General features: G+C 38.8%; 1 protein-coding gene across 1 annotated transcript in view; it reads left to right on the top strand.

Annotated features, from left to right (window-relative positions):
• KCMF1 (potassium channel modulatory factor 1) overlaps positions 1-14,817 on the top strand; it is a 79,629-nt gene that overhangs the window by 42,479 nt on the left and 22,333 nt on the right. The window contains exons 2-3 of the mRNA XM_078444659.2: positions 4,982-5,149; positions 9,677-9,816. Coding sequence (XP_078300785.1) covers positions 4,982-5,149; positions 9,677-9,816 — 308 coding nt within the window. The remainder of the gene's footprint in view (positions 1-4,981; positions 5,150-9,676; positions 9,817-14,817) is intronic.

Raw genomic sequence — 14,817 nt, 5'->3', positions numbered from 1 at the left:
AGCCCATGGTTAATAACAAGAATCCATGTTCTTTTTTAAATAAAAACTTATTCAGTAAACATTTATTGAGAATCTGTAATCTGCCAAAACTATGCTAGTTTTCCATCTTGAACTGACAGCCCAAGGGTTGTTATAAGCTTTGTTTTTTGTTTGTTTTTTATTGAAGGGGGAGGAGACTTGAAGAAAAATTGAGGGATAGTTGAGGACGTTTTTCAAATAAATGTAAAGGAAAAGAGTGGTACTACAGATCCCCTCTGCTAGATGTGAAAGTGTTTACCTTCCAAGATCGCTGAGTACTCCACTCCCGCCAGAGGAAACCACTGACCAAAATTTTGTCATTCCCTATTTTCCTTTTATAGTTTCACTACATGTTTGATTTCCTAAACTGGATAGTGTTTTTGAACTTTAAACTATATATGTTCTTTGCAGGGCGCCTGGGTGGCTCAGTCGGTTAAGCTTCTGACTCTTTCATGATCTCAAGGTTCGTGAGTTCAAGCCCTGCATTGGGCTTCATACTGACTGGAACCTCCCAGGGATTCTCTCTCTGCCTCCGTCTCTGCCCCTTCCTCGCTCGCTCTCTGTGTCTCTCTCTAAAAATAAATAAATAAATAAATAACTTAAGAAATATATGTGTGTTCTTTGAGACTTTCTTTGATACATCTGAGATTCTTGAAGTCTTTACCTATGGCTATGATGCATTTTCTAATTCATTCTGTAATAGACTGTTGATGGGCCTTTGGGTTGTTAACATCCCCCCTCCCTTACCATGTTGCAAAAACTGCTGTGAACATTCTTCTCCATTCTTCTGGTACACATGGACAAAAGATTCCCCAGGGAATATACGTAAGAGTGAAACCTCAGAGTCATTGGAATTGCGCATATTTAACTTGACTAGAATGTGAACAAAATTTTCCAAGTTGTTGTGATGATGTATGCTCCCACTAGCAAAGTAGAAGTGTTTCTGTTGTATCTTCACTAGCACTCAAAATCATCAGATTTTTAGGTTTTTGCTAGACTGGTAGGTGTAAAATGATAGCTCCTGAAAATTTTATTTGTACTTCTTTGATGACTGATGAGATTGAGCATCTTTTCATATATTTATCGGTCATTTGTGTTTGTTCTTTATAGTGCCCATTGAAGTCTTTGCCCATTTTTCTCTTTTTTTTTTCTTTTAATATTATTATTTTTTTTTTTCAACGTTTTTTTTTATTTATTTTTGGGACAGAGAGAGACAGAGCATGAACGGGGGAGGGTCAGAGAGAGAGGGAGACACAGAATCGGAAACAGGCTCCAGGCTCCAAGCCATCAGCCCAGAGCCTGACGCGGGGCTTGAACTCACGGACCGCGAGATCGTGACCTGGCTGAAGTCGGACGCTTAACCGACTGCGCCACCCAGGTGCCCCTTATTATTATTATTTTGAGAGAGAGTGGGGTTGGGGGGGAGGTACAGAATCTGAAGCAGGCTCCAGGCTCTGAGCTGTCAGCACAGAGCCCAATGCAGGACTCAAACTCATAAACCATGAGATCATGACCTGAGCCAAAGCTGGACACTCAAACAACGGAGCCACCCAGGCACCCCATTTTGCCCATTTTTCTATTGGATGTCTTCTTACTGATAGGCCCACATTCTTGATGTATTCTGAATACCAAACTGTTGTCTGTCATGTATGTTACACGTATCACCAGTTTCAGGGCCTTCTTGTCTTTCCATCACTCTAGGGCATTAGAAGGTAAAGAAAAAGTCTTAATTTTAATGTGGTTTAATGTCTCTCTTTTTGGTTTCGACCATATGTATGTGTTTTAAGAAATTATTTCCTACTCCAAGCTCATATAATTATTTCCCTATATGGCCTTTGAGGGATTTTTTTAAATTAAAAAAAATATATATATATATATATTTTTAAAATATTTTATAAAATATATTATAAATATAATTATAAATATTTTATAAAATATATTTTATTATATAAATATGTAATATATTTTATTATATATTTTAAATATTTTATAAAACATTATAAATAGTATAAATATTATAATTATAAATATTTTATAAAGTATATTATAAATATATATATATGTATATATATATATATTTTTTAGTTTCCTTCGACATTTCTCTTTAAGCCATCCAGAATTGGTGTTTGTGTATGGGATCTGTGGAAGAGATCTGATTTTATTTTCCCCACATATGGATGATCACCTGTTCTACTACTCCCTCCTTTCCCCACTGATCTCTGGGGACTTTGTTGTCATAAAACAGATTTCAACATGGGTGTATCTGTTTTGGGCTTTCAATTCTCTTCTCATTGGTCAAATGATCTGTGTCTGTGCTGATACCATCCTGTCTTAATTTAGCTTTATAATAGCTCTTGATATGTTAAGCAGATCCCTCCATCTTATTTTCCTTCAGGAATACCTTGGTTATTTGTGGCCCTTTGTAACTTGCATAAAAATTTGAGTCAGCTTATCATGTTCCACAAAAACTTCTTTTGTGATTTTGATTAGAATTGCACTGAATCCACGAATCAAGTTGGAGAGAATTGACATTTCATTTCATTGAACCTTCTCTTCTGTGAACTTGATATTATTATTTTTTTAAGTCCTTTAATGTCTTTGAATATACATATACTTTTTTTTAAGATTTTTTTTTTTTTTTTTTTTGAGAGAGTGTGCACATGTATGCATGGACAGGGGAGGGGCAGAGGGAGAGGGAAAGAGAATCTTTTTTTTTTTTTTTTTTTTTTTTTAATTTTTTTTTTTTAACGTTTATTTATTTTTGAGACAGAGAGACAGAGCATGAACAGGGGAGGGTCAGAGAGAGGGAGACACAGAATCTGAAACAGGCTCCAGGCTCTGAGCTGTCAGCACAGAGCCCGACGCGGGGCTCGAACTCGTGGACCGTGAGATCATGACCTGAGCCGAAGTCGGACGCTTAACCAACCAAGCCACCCAGGCGCCCCAGAGGGAAAGAGAATCTTAAGCAGTCAGTGCCCAATGCAGATCCCAATGTGGGGCTTGATCTCATAAGATCGTGACCTGAGCCAAAATCAAGAGTCAGACACTTACTGACTGAGTCACCCAGGTGCCCCAAGATTTTTTTTTTTAAAGTAATCTCTGCACCCAGTGTGGGGTTTGAACCCACAACCATGAGATCTAGAGTCACATGCTCCACCAACTGAGCCAGCCAGGCATCCCTGAATATATTTTTACTGATTAGCTTTATAAAGGGCCATCTTTGGTTAAAGTTTTTTATATTTATTTTGAGAGAGAGAGAAAGCACCTGTGGGGAAGGGACAGAGAAAGAAGGAGAGAGAGAGAGAATCCCAAGCAGGCTCTGCACTGTCAGTGAGATCTAGGAGATCATGACCTGAGCCAAAGTCAGACACTTAACCGACTGAGCCACCCATGCATCCCAATTCATAGGCATTTTTTTTTAATGCTGTTACAAATGTCATATTTTTTTATTGTGGTAAAACATAAAATCTGTCATTTTAACCATTTTTTGTACGTACAACTCATTGGCTTTAAGTATATTCACATTGTTGCACAACCAACTCCAGAATTTTTCCACCATCCCAAACTGAAATTCTGTACCCATTTAACAACCCTACCCAGTCCCTGGTAACCACTTATCTACTTTTTCTCTGAATTTTACAAATCCTAAGTACCTCATGTGAGTACAATCTTAAATGACATGTTTTTAATAATAATTTTTTCTTTTTTGGAGTTATGAAATACAACCAATACTTTATTAAATTGGTTTTTATATTTATCAACCTTGCTTAAAATAACTATAATAATTTAGCTGTGTTGGGTTTTTGCATAACCAAGCATATTACTTGTGAATAAGAGGCTTTTCCTACTATTATGCCTGCCCATCAAGTTTTAAATTCTAATTAATTTTTTTATATTTAGATGTTGTTTGCTTCATTTTCAAATCTGTTGGTTGCCTCTTCTTTTCAAACTTCTCTTTTATTTACTTTACCGTATTAACTATTACCTCATATCCAATTCTGATATAAACTCTTTCCCAGTCTGATTCGGCTGTTTCTGCTACTTCTTTCTCATGGTGCTGTGTTTTTGTGTGTGTGTGTGTGTGTGTGTGTGTATTTTGTGTATGGATTCATACTGTGGAAGTTTGTTTCTGCCAGAGGCTTGGTGGTAGTGTTTGCTCCCTTAGGACCACTTTGTTTGTTTGTTTGTTTATATTTTGTTTTTAAGTGATTCCAACACCCATCATGGGGCTCAAACTCACAGCCCTGAGATCAAGAACTGCACGCTCCACCAAATGAGCCAGCCAGGCACCCCCAGACCACTTTAAACTAAACTCTTCACCTGAGAACCATTTGGAACCATTTGTTAGATTAAATTTGGACTCTTCACTCATTACAGGGCTGGGCTGGTTTGTGGTTATGATTTTTCAGGGCTTTTTGTTGTTGTTTTGTGGCAAACGGGTGAGGGAATTTCACTAGGGCAAGTTTTGTAATCCCCTAGGGAGGATTTCTGGCTTGCCCATGCACTGAGAGTATATTAGGGTCTCAGCCTTACAAGGAATTGCTTGTTAGACACTCCACCTTCGGCAGACTTTGGTATTCACTTCCTGTGCTTTGTCCTGCAACGCTGTGAAAATCCAAGCTCGGAGTTTTACCTGCTTTGGTAAATGAATGCTTGCCCCCTTTAGTGATTCTGGTTACCAGTTCCTCTTTCGCTTGGTTTTTATCCGCCTGCTAGCTTATCAAGGCATTTTAAAAGCTGATTTTACATTTTTATCAAATATTTTATTTTCATGAGGAATGTAAATCAGAGTAACAAATCCACCACAGTGTCAGCTATTCCCGTATCATCTGACTATGTTGTTTCTGGTCATTTGGGAAAGGAAATTTGGGGTTAAATCTGTACTTAAAAAATGTTATAAAAATGAGATGGAGTGGGGCCTATTACAGCTGCTAATTAATGATATTTCTTTTTTTTTTAATAGGTGTCAGCTGTGATGCATGTTTAAAAGGAAATTTTCGAGGTCGCAGATATAAGTGTTTAATTTGCTACGATTACGATCTTTGTGCATCTTGTTATGAAAGTGGTGCAACAACCACAAGGCATACAACTGACCACCCAATGCAGTGCATATTAACAAGGGTAGATTTTGGTACGTATTTATTTCTCATTCTAATGGGTTGTCATTTAGAATTTTGTGTGCATGTGCGTGAAGAAGTTTAAAGGCAAGATGTTCTAAAACTATTCCCGATAGCATACATTAAAAATAACATGACTCTTACTTTTGTATTCTAAAGAATTCTCATAATCATAGCTCAACTGTTCATAAAAGCGATTCAGATATCTATCTAGAAAACTGACACGGTATGAGATGGAAGGAGCGCCTCAGTAAAATAAAGGAACTGTTCGTGCTAGCAGTACACAAGTATTCTTGCTCTGGCTGCCAGAAAGCACAGTTTCTGTTTCTGCAGTTGATTAGAAGCCCTTGTTAATCCATAAGAAAGGCTATAAATGTTTCATGCTATAATTTCTTAACTAGTCGGCACTTGGGGTTTTTTTGTTTTGAGAGCGAGAGAGACACACGCATGAGGGAGGAAGAGAGAATCTTAGGCAGGCTCCACACTCAGCACGGAGCTTTTCTGTTTCTAGCCATCATAGTGGGTGTGAGGTGGTATCTCATATGGTTTTGATTTGCATTTCTCTGATGGCTAATAATAGTAACCATCTTTTCTTGTGCTTACTGGCCATTTGTATATCTACTTTGGAGAAATGTCTATTCAGATCCTTTGTCCATTTTTTTAATTGGGTAATATGTCTTTTTATTATTGAGTTTTAATAGTTCCTTATATACTCTTTATACAAGTTCCTTATCAGGTGGATGATTTGCAGAAGTCTCCCATTTCATGGGTTGTCATTTCACTTTTTTGATGGTATGTTTTGAAGCACAAAGATTTTCATTTGTTGTTGTTGTTGTTTATTTATTTTGAGAGAGAGAGAGTGAGTGGGGGAGGGGCAGAGAGAGGGGGGAGAGAATCCCAAGCAGGCTCTGTGCTTATCAGCGCAGAGCCTCATGCGGGGCTCAAACTCCCAAACCGTGAGATTATGACCTGAATCAAAATCCAGAGTCGGATGCTTAACTGAACTGAGCCACCCAGGCACCCCTACAAAAGTTTTAATTTTGATGACGTCCAGTTTATCTTTTTATTTTCTTTTGTTTTGCTTTTAGTGTCATATCTAAGAAACCATTACCCAGTCTAAGATCATGAAGATTTACATTTTTGTTTCCTTAGAAGAGTTTTATTGTTTTCACTTTTACTTTTTTTATTTTAGTTATTTAAGTAATCTCTACATGCCGTGTAGGGCTCGAACTCACAACCCCGAGATCAAGAGTAACATACTCTTTCTACTGAGCAGTTAGGCACCCCTTAGCTTTTACATTTAGATCTTTGCTCCATGTTGTATTAATTTTTGTATATGGAATGATGAGATAGATCATTCTTTTGCATATGGATATCCAGTTGTCCCAGCATCATTTATTGAAAAAGACTATTCTTTATGCAGTGAATTGTCTTGGCATTCTTGTTGAAAATCAGTTGACCTGAGGTGGAAGGAGTAGGGGATTGGTGTAATATTGGTCACATGGTACAAAGTTTCATTATGCAAGATGAATAAGCTCTGGGGAGCTAATGTACAGTATGGTGATCATAGTTAACAATATTATATTGTATACTTGAAATTTTTGGAGAGGACAGATCTTAAATTTTTTCAACACACAGGTAACTGTAGACATGGTGATCTTTTCACAGTGAATACTGCATCAGAACATCAAGTTGGATATCATAAATATACATAATTTTATATGTCTGAGATATCTCAATAAAGCTACTAGGAAAGTTGGTTGACCATAAATGTGTCTTTTCTTAGAGTCTCCGTCTGTTTCATTGATTTATATATCTGTCTATATGCTAGTACCACAAGCTTAACTACTGTAAACTTCTAGTAAGCTTTGAAATTGACAAGTATGAGTCTTCCAGCTTTGTTTTGTTTTTTGTTTTTTCAAGATTGTTTTGAGTATTCTAGATACCTTGAGTTTCTATGAAAGAATTTTAGGATCAGCTCATCACATTTCTGCAAAGAAGCCAACTGGGATTTTGATGGGGATTGTTTTAAGTCTGTAGATCAGTTTGGAGAGCAACAGTATTAAGTCTGCCAGTTGGTGAACATGAGATGTTTTTCCATTTGTTTAGTTTGTCTTTAATATTTTTCAACAAAGTTTTGTAATTACCAGAGGTTAAGTTTTATACTTCCTTCTTTAAATGTGTTACTAAGTATTTTATTCTTCTTGTTATTGTAAGTGTATTTTTAAAATTTTATTTTTGGATTGTTCACTGCATGTGTGTAGAAAAATAATTGGTTTTTGTATGGATCTTATATCCTATGATGTTGTTCATTAGTTCTAATAGGATCTAATTGGATTTTTTAGGATTTTCTATATGCAAGGTCATGTCATCTGCTGATTACAAATGGTTCCACTTCTTCCTTTCCCTCTAGCTGCTTTTCCTTTCATTTTCTTGCCTAATTACTAGACCATCCAGTAAAATAATGAATAGAAATGGCTAAAGCAGACACTCTTGTCTTGTTCCAGGTCTTAGGGGGGAAAACATCCAGTCTTTCACCAATAAGTGTGATGTTAGCTATAGTTTTTTTGTAGATGTCTTTTATCAAGTGAAGTTTTATTGATTTTTATATATTTATCCCCACCTATCCCAAACATACCTGGCAAATCTTATACATATAATAATGTGTGTGTGTGTGTGTGTGTGTGTGTGTGTGTGTGTGTGAGTGTGTGTGCACAAGTGTGTATGGGCAAATACTTTTAAGATAGCCTAAATCTTCCTAAAAATGAATGTGAACAAATCTCTCACATAGCAAATGTTGTCTCTTATAAAATTTTCTCTTATAATGTGCTATTTTTAAAAAAATTATTATGTTTATTCTTGAGAGAGAGAGACAAGAGCACAAGCAGGAGAGGGGCAGAGAGGGAGACACAGAATCTGAAGCAGGCTCCAGGCTCCGAGCTGTCAGCACAGAGCCTGATGCAGAGCTCAAACTCATGAACCGCGAGATCATGACATGAGCCGAAGTCGGATACCCAACTGATTGAACCACCCAGGCGCCCCCTCATATCCTATTAAATTAAGCATTTGTTTCATGTTAAGTATAGTTCTTTGGAATGAAGTGACATAACATACTAAATATACTTTCAAATGCATTTCCTTTTGTGTTACTAATGGAGAAAAATAAATTTATTTCTTGAGATCTACTAATGAGGCAAACAGATTATTCCCATAGAATATCACTAATTCATCAGTTCTTCAGTAACCAATATGGACAGAGTCTGTCGTGGTAGTACTCCATTCAAGTTAGCATTTTTGCTCAGGTTCCTTCCTGCTGTAAGAATGGTGTGTGCTTTAGACAGATAGCTGCGTCTGGGGATTGGCATATTGATCACATTTGCCTATTCCGAGCACTTGTGTTCTTGTATTATGATATGCCCTGCTGATTCTTTTTTTTTTTTTTTTTTAAGATTTTATTTTAAGTAATCTCTGTACCAAATGTATAGAACTAAACTCACAACTCCGAGATCAGGAGTCACACACTCTGCCGACTGAGCCAGTTGGGCACCTCTCCCTCTGCTGATTTCTTTGTGTTGACACTGGCATTGGTACAGTAGCCACAGAGATAAAGAAAAAATAAATTACAGTAAAATTAGAACTAGATGTGAAATGAGAGATGTTTCAGAATTAAATGAAGGGAGGGGGCCTGGCTGGCTCAGTCAGAAGAGCATGTAACTCTTGATCCCAAGGTCGTGGGTTCAAGCCCCACATTGGGTATAGAGGCTACTTAAAAATATCTTAAAAAAACATTCAAAGTTAAATGAAAGGATAAAAAGTTGTTTGTTTTTCTCTCTTTTAAAAAATTTTTTAACGTATATTTGTTTTTGAGAGAGAGATGGGGCACCTGGGTGGCTCAGTCAAACATCTGACTTCAGCTTCAGTCATGATCTCACAGTTTGTGGGTTTGAGCCCCCACGTTGGGCTCTGAGCTGACAGCTCAGAACCTGGAGCCTGCTTCCAATTCTGTGTTTTCCTCTCTCTCTGCCCCTCCCCTGCTCATGCTCTGTCTCTCTCTGTCTCTCTAAAACGAACAAACGTTAAAAAAATTTTTTCTTTATTTTTGAGAGAGAGAAGGAGCATGAGCAGGGGAGGGGCAGAGAGAGGGAGACACAGAATCCAAAGCAGGCTCCAGGCTCCGAGCTGTCAGCACAGAGCCAGATGCGGGGCTTGAACTCACAAACTGTGATGTGAGATAATGACCTGAGCTGAAGTCGGATGCTCAACCGACTGAGCCACCCAGGTGTCCCTGTTTGTTTTTCTCTTAAGGAAATAATAGCTTTGTGGGTGAAAAAGGAATTTTGGAGGGGTGGCATGGAGTCCCAGGCAAAATAAGGATGTTGCACATATGAGGTACCTAAGCACTCTTTGACAGGGTGAGGTTTTTGGAGATTTCAGGGACACTGTTGTTTTACATTATTGTACCTACCATATGTTTACATTTTCATGTGATAAAAGAAAACAATAATTATTATTTCTCACCGCAGTTCCACTTTATTTTTCAGATTTGTACTATGGTGGGGAAGCTTTCTCTGTAGAGCAGCCACAGTCTTTTACTTGTCCCTATTGTGGAAAAATGGGCTATACGGAGACATCTCTCCAAGAACATGTTACTTCTGAGCATGCAGAAACATCAACAGAAGTGGTAAGTGAAGAAACCTTGTATCTAAAGTGATGTGTTAACGTACATCATTTCTAACAAAAGTAAAACTAGGTCACTGTCCTCTGTCTCCTACTAAGTGTACTGATACTGTTTGCATAATAATTATTAAAATGCTCTTTTAACAGCAAGTTTTACACATCCTAGGAGGTTGCATGTGTGCAAGATAACACGCTTCATTTATTCACACTAGCCGTTCTCGCCCTGTTGCTAAAAGCACAGTGTGGAATCTTGACCAAATTCAGGAGCCCTTAGCAAATGTACTGTGAACAGGTTAAAAGCACCCCATCCTGAAGCACAGCTCTTTCTAAAAAGCAGGTATTCTTGCTACCTGCTTAATTTTTCTTCTACAAGAATGCCTTCATAATGAAATTTTAAAATTTTAAGTGATAAGTAATAATCCATTGTCACATCTCATTGTAACATATCGCTTTGTTTTTATTAGGTCAGATCTCTTGGTTCATTGGTCGGAGCTCTAAGGTCCCTACAAGTTCCTTCTACTCTAATCTTTCCCAACTGGCTAAGAGCCAAAGACCTGGAATAATGCACAAAGGAAATCTTGGCTTGAAAGCTTTTTGGGTATTTAACTTGATATCTGAGTCAGCATATATTCAACTTTTAAGAAACGATAAAGTACACCCAAAAGAGCACCCTTCCCCACCTTTACTATTTATAATAATAGATAAAGTGAGAGATGAGAAATGGAACTGTAGGTCTGGGATTTGGAGAATTTTGGCACAAGCAATTGCACATTGCATCAACTAATACGCCCCTAAATGTATTCAAAACAAATTAGCTGAAACTCAAGAAATAGGGTGTCCGAGGACATACAGCTGCTGAGGGGCAGAGCCTGGTGTTTGAAGTCAGCCAGAGTCCCTCTGGGTTGTAGAGTCCCTACTTAACCATTGTCCTGTTTTATCTCTGCTACAGCCCTGCTGTTACAGCTGTGAGTACTACAGGTTCACTTTTATTCCCATTCACACTGCTTAGTTGGATGCTTAAAGTTGCTTATAAGGTGTGTAGGTCAACCATTTGGTAAATTGACATTATGTAGTCCCAAAGCCAAATTTTCGTATCTAACAGCTCAGAACTGCTCTCATCTGGAGCCTCAGAACACTGTTGACACATTTTACTACTGTTCTTAATTTGTTGTTCTTATTTTGTAAAGGTGACCTTGCTTCCTTTTGGTTCAGTCCCAGATACCAGTATGAGGAATGTGGACTTGATCGCATCTCATCCTCGTTGTTGTGGGAAATTTGGAATAATTTCTTTTTGACTTAATTTCTGTTACTGGATACAACAGAGAGGGGTTTCTCTTACTGAACCAGGCATTCTTAAAATCTTTACTAGCCAGTAGGCCCCGGGATAGTACTTCATCACTCCACTGGGGCAGGACAGCTACTCAGTTTTCCACACCCCAAATTGCAGAATCCAGCAGAAAGTTAAGTCCTTCCATGAGTGAAAAGCTAGTCTTTTGAAATAAGAATGAGTAGTTCTGCCTCAGCAGCTTTGCCTTGATTTTTTTTTTCCTGTAAGTAAATACTCATAATTTGTTTACACTCCTCTACACCTGATTCACAGTTTGAAAATTAAATATTTACCATCTACAAATTGTTTAGTGGTCTGTCTCTTATAAGGCATGTTCAGTATGTGCCTTTGTTAAGTTCCCAAGCTTTTGTACATAGTTCAAGACAGTGGCCATACTGTTTTTAAATTGGTTTTTGTGGAGTATTTTAAGGATTGCTCCCTCCTCAGCAGCCCTTAGTCTGCATGAACACCACATCTGCCCTCTGTTTCCACCCAGGCGTTTCAAAGTGAAAAATGGCAAGCAAACAAGAATCTTTGATATGAAGGTACAGGGTTTTTTCTTCCTCAAATCTTGTGAGTCCTGTCCTCTTCAGTCCAGGGCTGGCACCACATATGGCTTACTGACTGGTGTCCGTTCTGAAGGATTGGTGCCTATGCCACCAGTTATTAAGTATTTTGAGTGCCTCTCTGCATGCGTGTGAAGCATTTATAAATGTCCAGGTGATGTTACTAGGTGTTACTAGGTGTCCCTCTCACCCCACCGCCCTCCCCAGTATTTTGCCGAGGTCATGGTTAGTCAAACGTGGAAAACTTCTGGAGTTCAAGAGTGACTCATGTTATTTTGGCGGGGGACTCATGTGTACCCCGTTTTCTATTCCTATTTACATTTTTCTTTCCTTTTTTTTTCTTTTTTTTCTTCCTTGTTTTTTTGTTTTTAGAGAGAGAGAAGACACTAGTGAATGAGGGGCAGAGAGAGAGAGAATCACAGGAGTGGGAGAGAATCACAGGCAGAGACAGAGAGAGAGAGAAGCGAGGCTTACCTCAAGTGGGGCTCGAACTCACCCAGTGTGGGACTCGAACTCACAAACTGTAAAATCATGACCTGAGCTGAAGTCAGATGCTTTAACAACTGAGCCACCGTGGTGCCCCACGTACATTTTTCTTTCTAAATGCTTAATGTGCTATCTTGCTTTGCTCCTGTGTTTCTTCCATGTGTCGGCTAGGCCACCGGTTTGTAACTTCATGGGACTTAAGGATCTCCCTCCTCTAACCAGCATCCATTTGGAACATTTAGGGGTAAAAGAATGTCACTGTAGGTATTATTGTCACCACTAGTAAGCATTTACTGATACCTGACATAGCTGGTAAGAAAGTCTACTGAAGGTTAATGTTTAAAACAATTTTGTAGGGGCGCCAGGGTAGCTCAGTCAGTTAAGTGTGTGACTTTGGCTCAGGTTATGATCTCATAGTTCATGAGTTTAAGCCCCGCATCAGGCTCTGCACTGCGGAGGCTGTTTGGGATTCTCTCTCTCCCCTCTCTCTCTACCCTGCCCCCACTCACTCTCTGTCTTTCTCAAAATAAATAAATAAACATTTTTAAAAAAGAAAAAAATACAACAACTTTGTAGACAACTTTATAACCTTGTCTATATGTCTCTTTTCTTTTTCAAATAGGGACTCTAAAGGCCCCATATAAGATTTGCCCCCTTTCTTAAGATTAATTTGGGATTACTCAAGAGACTTTGATTTTGAGGGTATGGAGGACCCTTCAAAACCAGATACTATGCAAAACAACATCTGACATAGAATGAGTGAGGGTGATTACTAGTTAAAAATTTAAAAAGTGGATTGGGCATAGCCTCAGGAGTCTTTTTTTTTTTTTTTCCTAAGCTTTTATTTGTTTATTTTGAGAGAGAGCAGGCGAGCAAGCACGAGCAGGGTAGGAGCAGAGAGAGAATCCCTCACTGTCAGCAGAGAGCCCGATGCAGGGCTTGAACCCACAAACCATGAGATCCTGACGTGAACTGAAACCAAGCATTGGATGCTTAACCAACTGAGCCACCCAAGCAGCCCTCAGGAGTCTTTATGTAAACACTAAACATGGTAAACAATGTGATCTTGAGATTAAGCACAAGTTCTTAAAATCCCGCACAGTTACCACGAGATTGGGTAGATTGGGTAATGGAAAGAATTAAGAGGGGAAGTGTAGTACAGTATGTAATTTTAAAATCCATCAATCTAGTAGCAGAAGTGAGCAGTAGTGGTCAAATGGGATTGCAGATATGAAGGATTATTGAGGAAGTGTTAGGATGGTGGAAGAAACATGGTAGGTAGAAAAACTTTTCTTCGGACATAAAAGAAGTGACTCCTGAATTTTTTCTTAAATCCTATGTATTTGAGCTTGCACTGTAGCTAGTTTGAAAGCCGTCAGAGATTTTGTTTTTAGGTGAAATGTGCTGCTACATTTCATTAATGACATGTAGTTAGCTTGCTCTCAGTTGTTAAAGTAAATCTCTTGTAATTTATCTGAAGAATATTATGCTTAAAAGATAAAAGCACTTTTTGGTTTACCAACATTTTCTTCCCTCTTCCAGAAATGTATGTATTAATGTATTATTCTGTTCATAATAACAGCAGTCTTCTAATAGGTCATTGCTGGGAACTTCTTGCTTTCTATTTTTCATTTGATTTACTCATTTTTATTACTTTCCAGAAAAGGGGTTAGGGTAGTGTCCAGCTTTTAGGTGCTCTTCATTTATGTTACTGATAACATTACCCCCACCCCTTTTTAATGTTTATATATTTTTGAGAGACAGAGTGCAAGTGAGGGAGGGGCAGAGAGAGAGGGAGACACAGAATCCAAAGCAAGCTCCAGGCTCCAAGCTGTCAGCACAGAGCCCAACACAAGGTTTGAACCCACGAACTGTGAGATCATGACCTGAGCCGAAGTCAGACAGACGCTCAACTGACTGAGCCACCCAAGCATCCCTCCAACCCCCCCTCTTTTTAAAGTTTATTTATGGGGCCCCTGGGTGGCTCAGTTGGTCGGGTGTCTGACTTTGGCTCAGGTCATGATCTCGCCATTCGTGAGTTCGAGCCCCGTGTCGGTCTCTGTGCTGACAGCTCAGAGCCCGGATTCTGCTTGGGATTCTGTGTCTCCTTCTCTCTCTGCTGCTTCCCCGCTTGTGCTCTGTCTCTCAAAAGTAAATAAATGTTAAAAAAAAGTTTTAGGGGCGCCTGGGTGGCTCAGTCGGTTAAACGTCCGACTTCAGCCCGGGTCATGATCTCGCAGTCTGTGAGTTTGAGCCCCGCGTCAGGCTCTGTGCTGACAGCTCAGAGCCTGGAGCCTGCTTCTGATTCTGTGTCTCCCTCTCTGCCCCTCCCCTACTCATGCTCTGTCTCAGAAATAAATAAACGTTAAAAAAAAATTTTTTTTTTTAATAAATAAATAAAAAATTTAAAAAAGTTTAAAAAAAAATAAAAGAAATAAAGTTTATTTATTTATTTTAAGAGAGAGAGCGAGCAGGGGAGGGACAGAGAGAGAGGAAGAATCCCAAGCAGGCTCTGCACTGTCAGCATGGAGCCCTATGAGGGGTTTAAACTAACCAACCTGTGAGATCATGACCTGAGCCGATCAAGAGTCAGATGCTTCATCAACTGAGCCACCCACGCGTGCCC

Source organism: Panthera onca, chromosome A3, assembly GCF_046562875.1.
Source record: "Panthera onca isolate mPanOnc1 chromosome A3, mPanOnc1 haplotype 2, whole genome shotgun sequence".
Taxonomy (NCBI): Eukaryota; Metazoa; Chordata; class Mammalia; order Carnivora; family Felidae; genus Panthera; species Panthera onca.
This window is presented reverse-complemented; position numbering and strand designations above follow the sequence as displayed.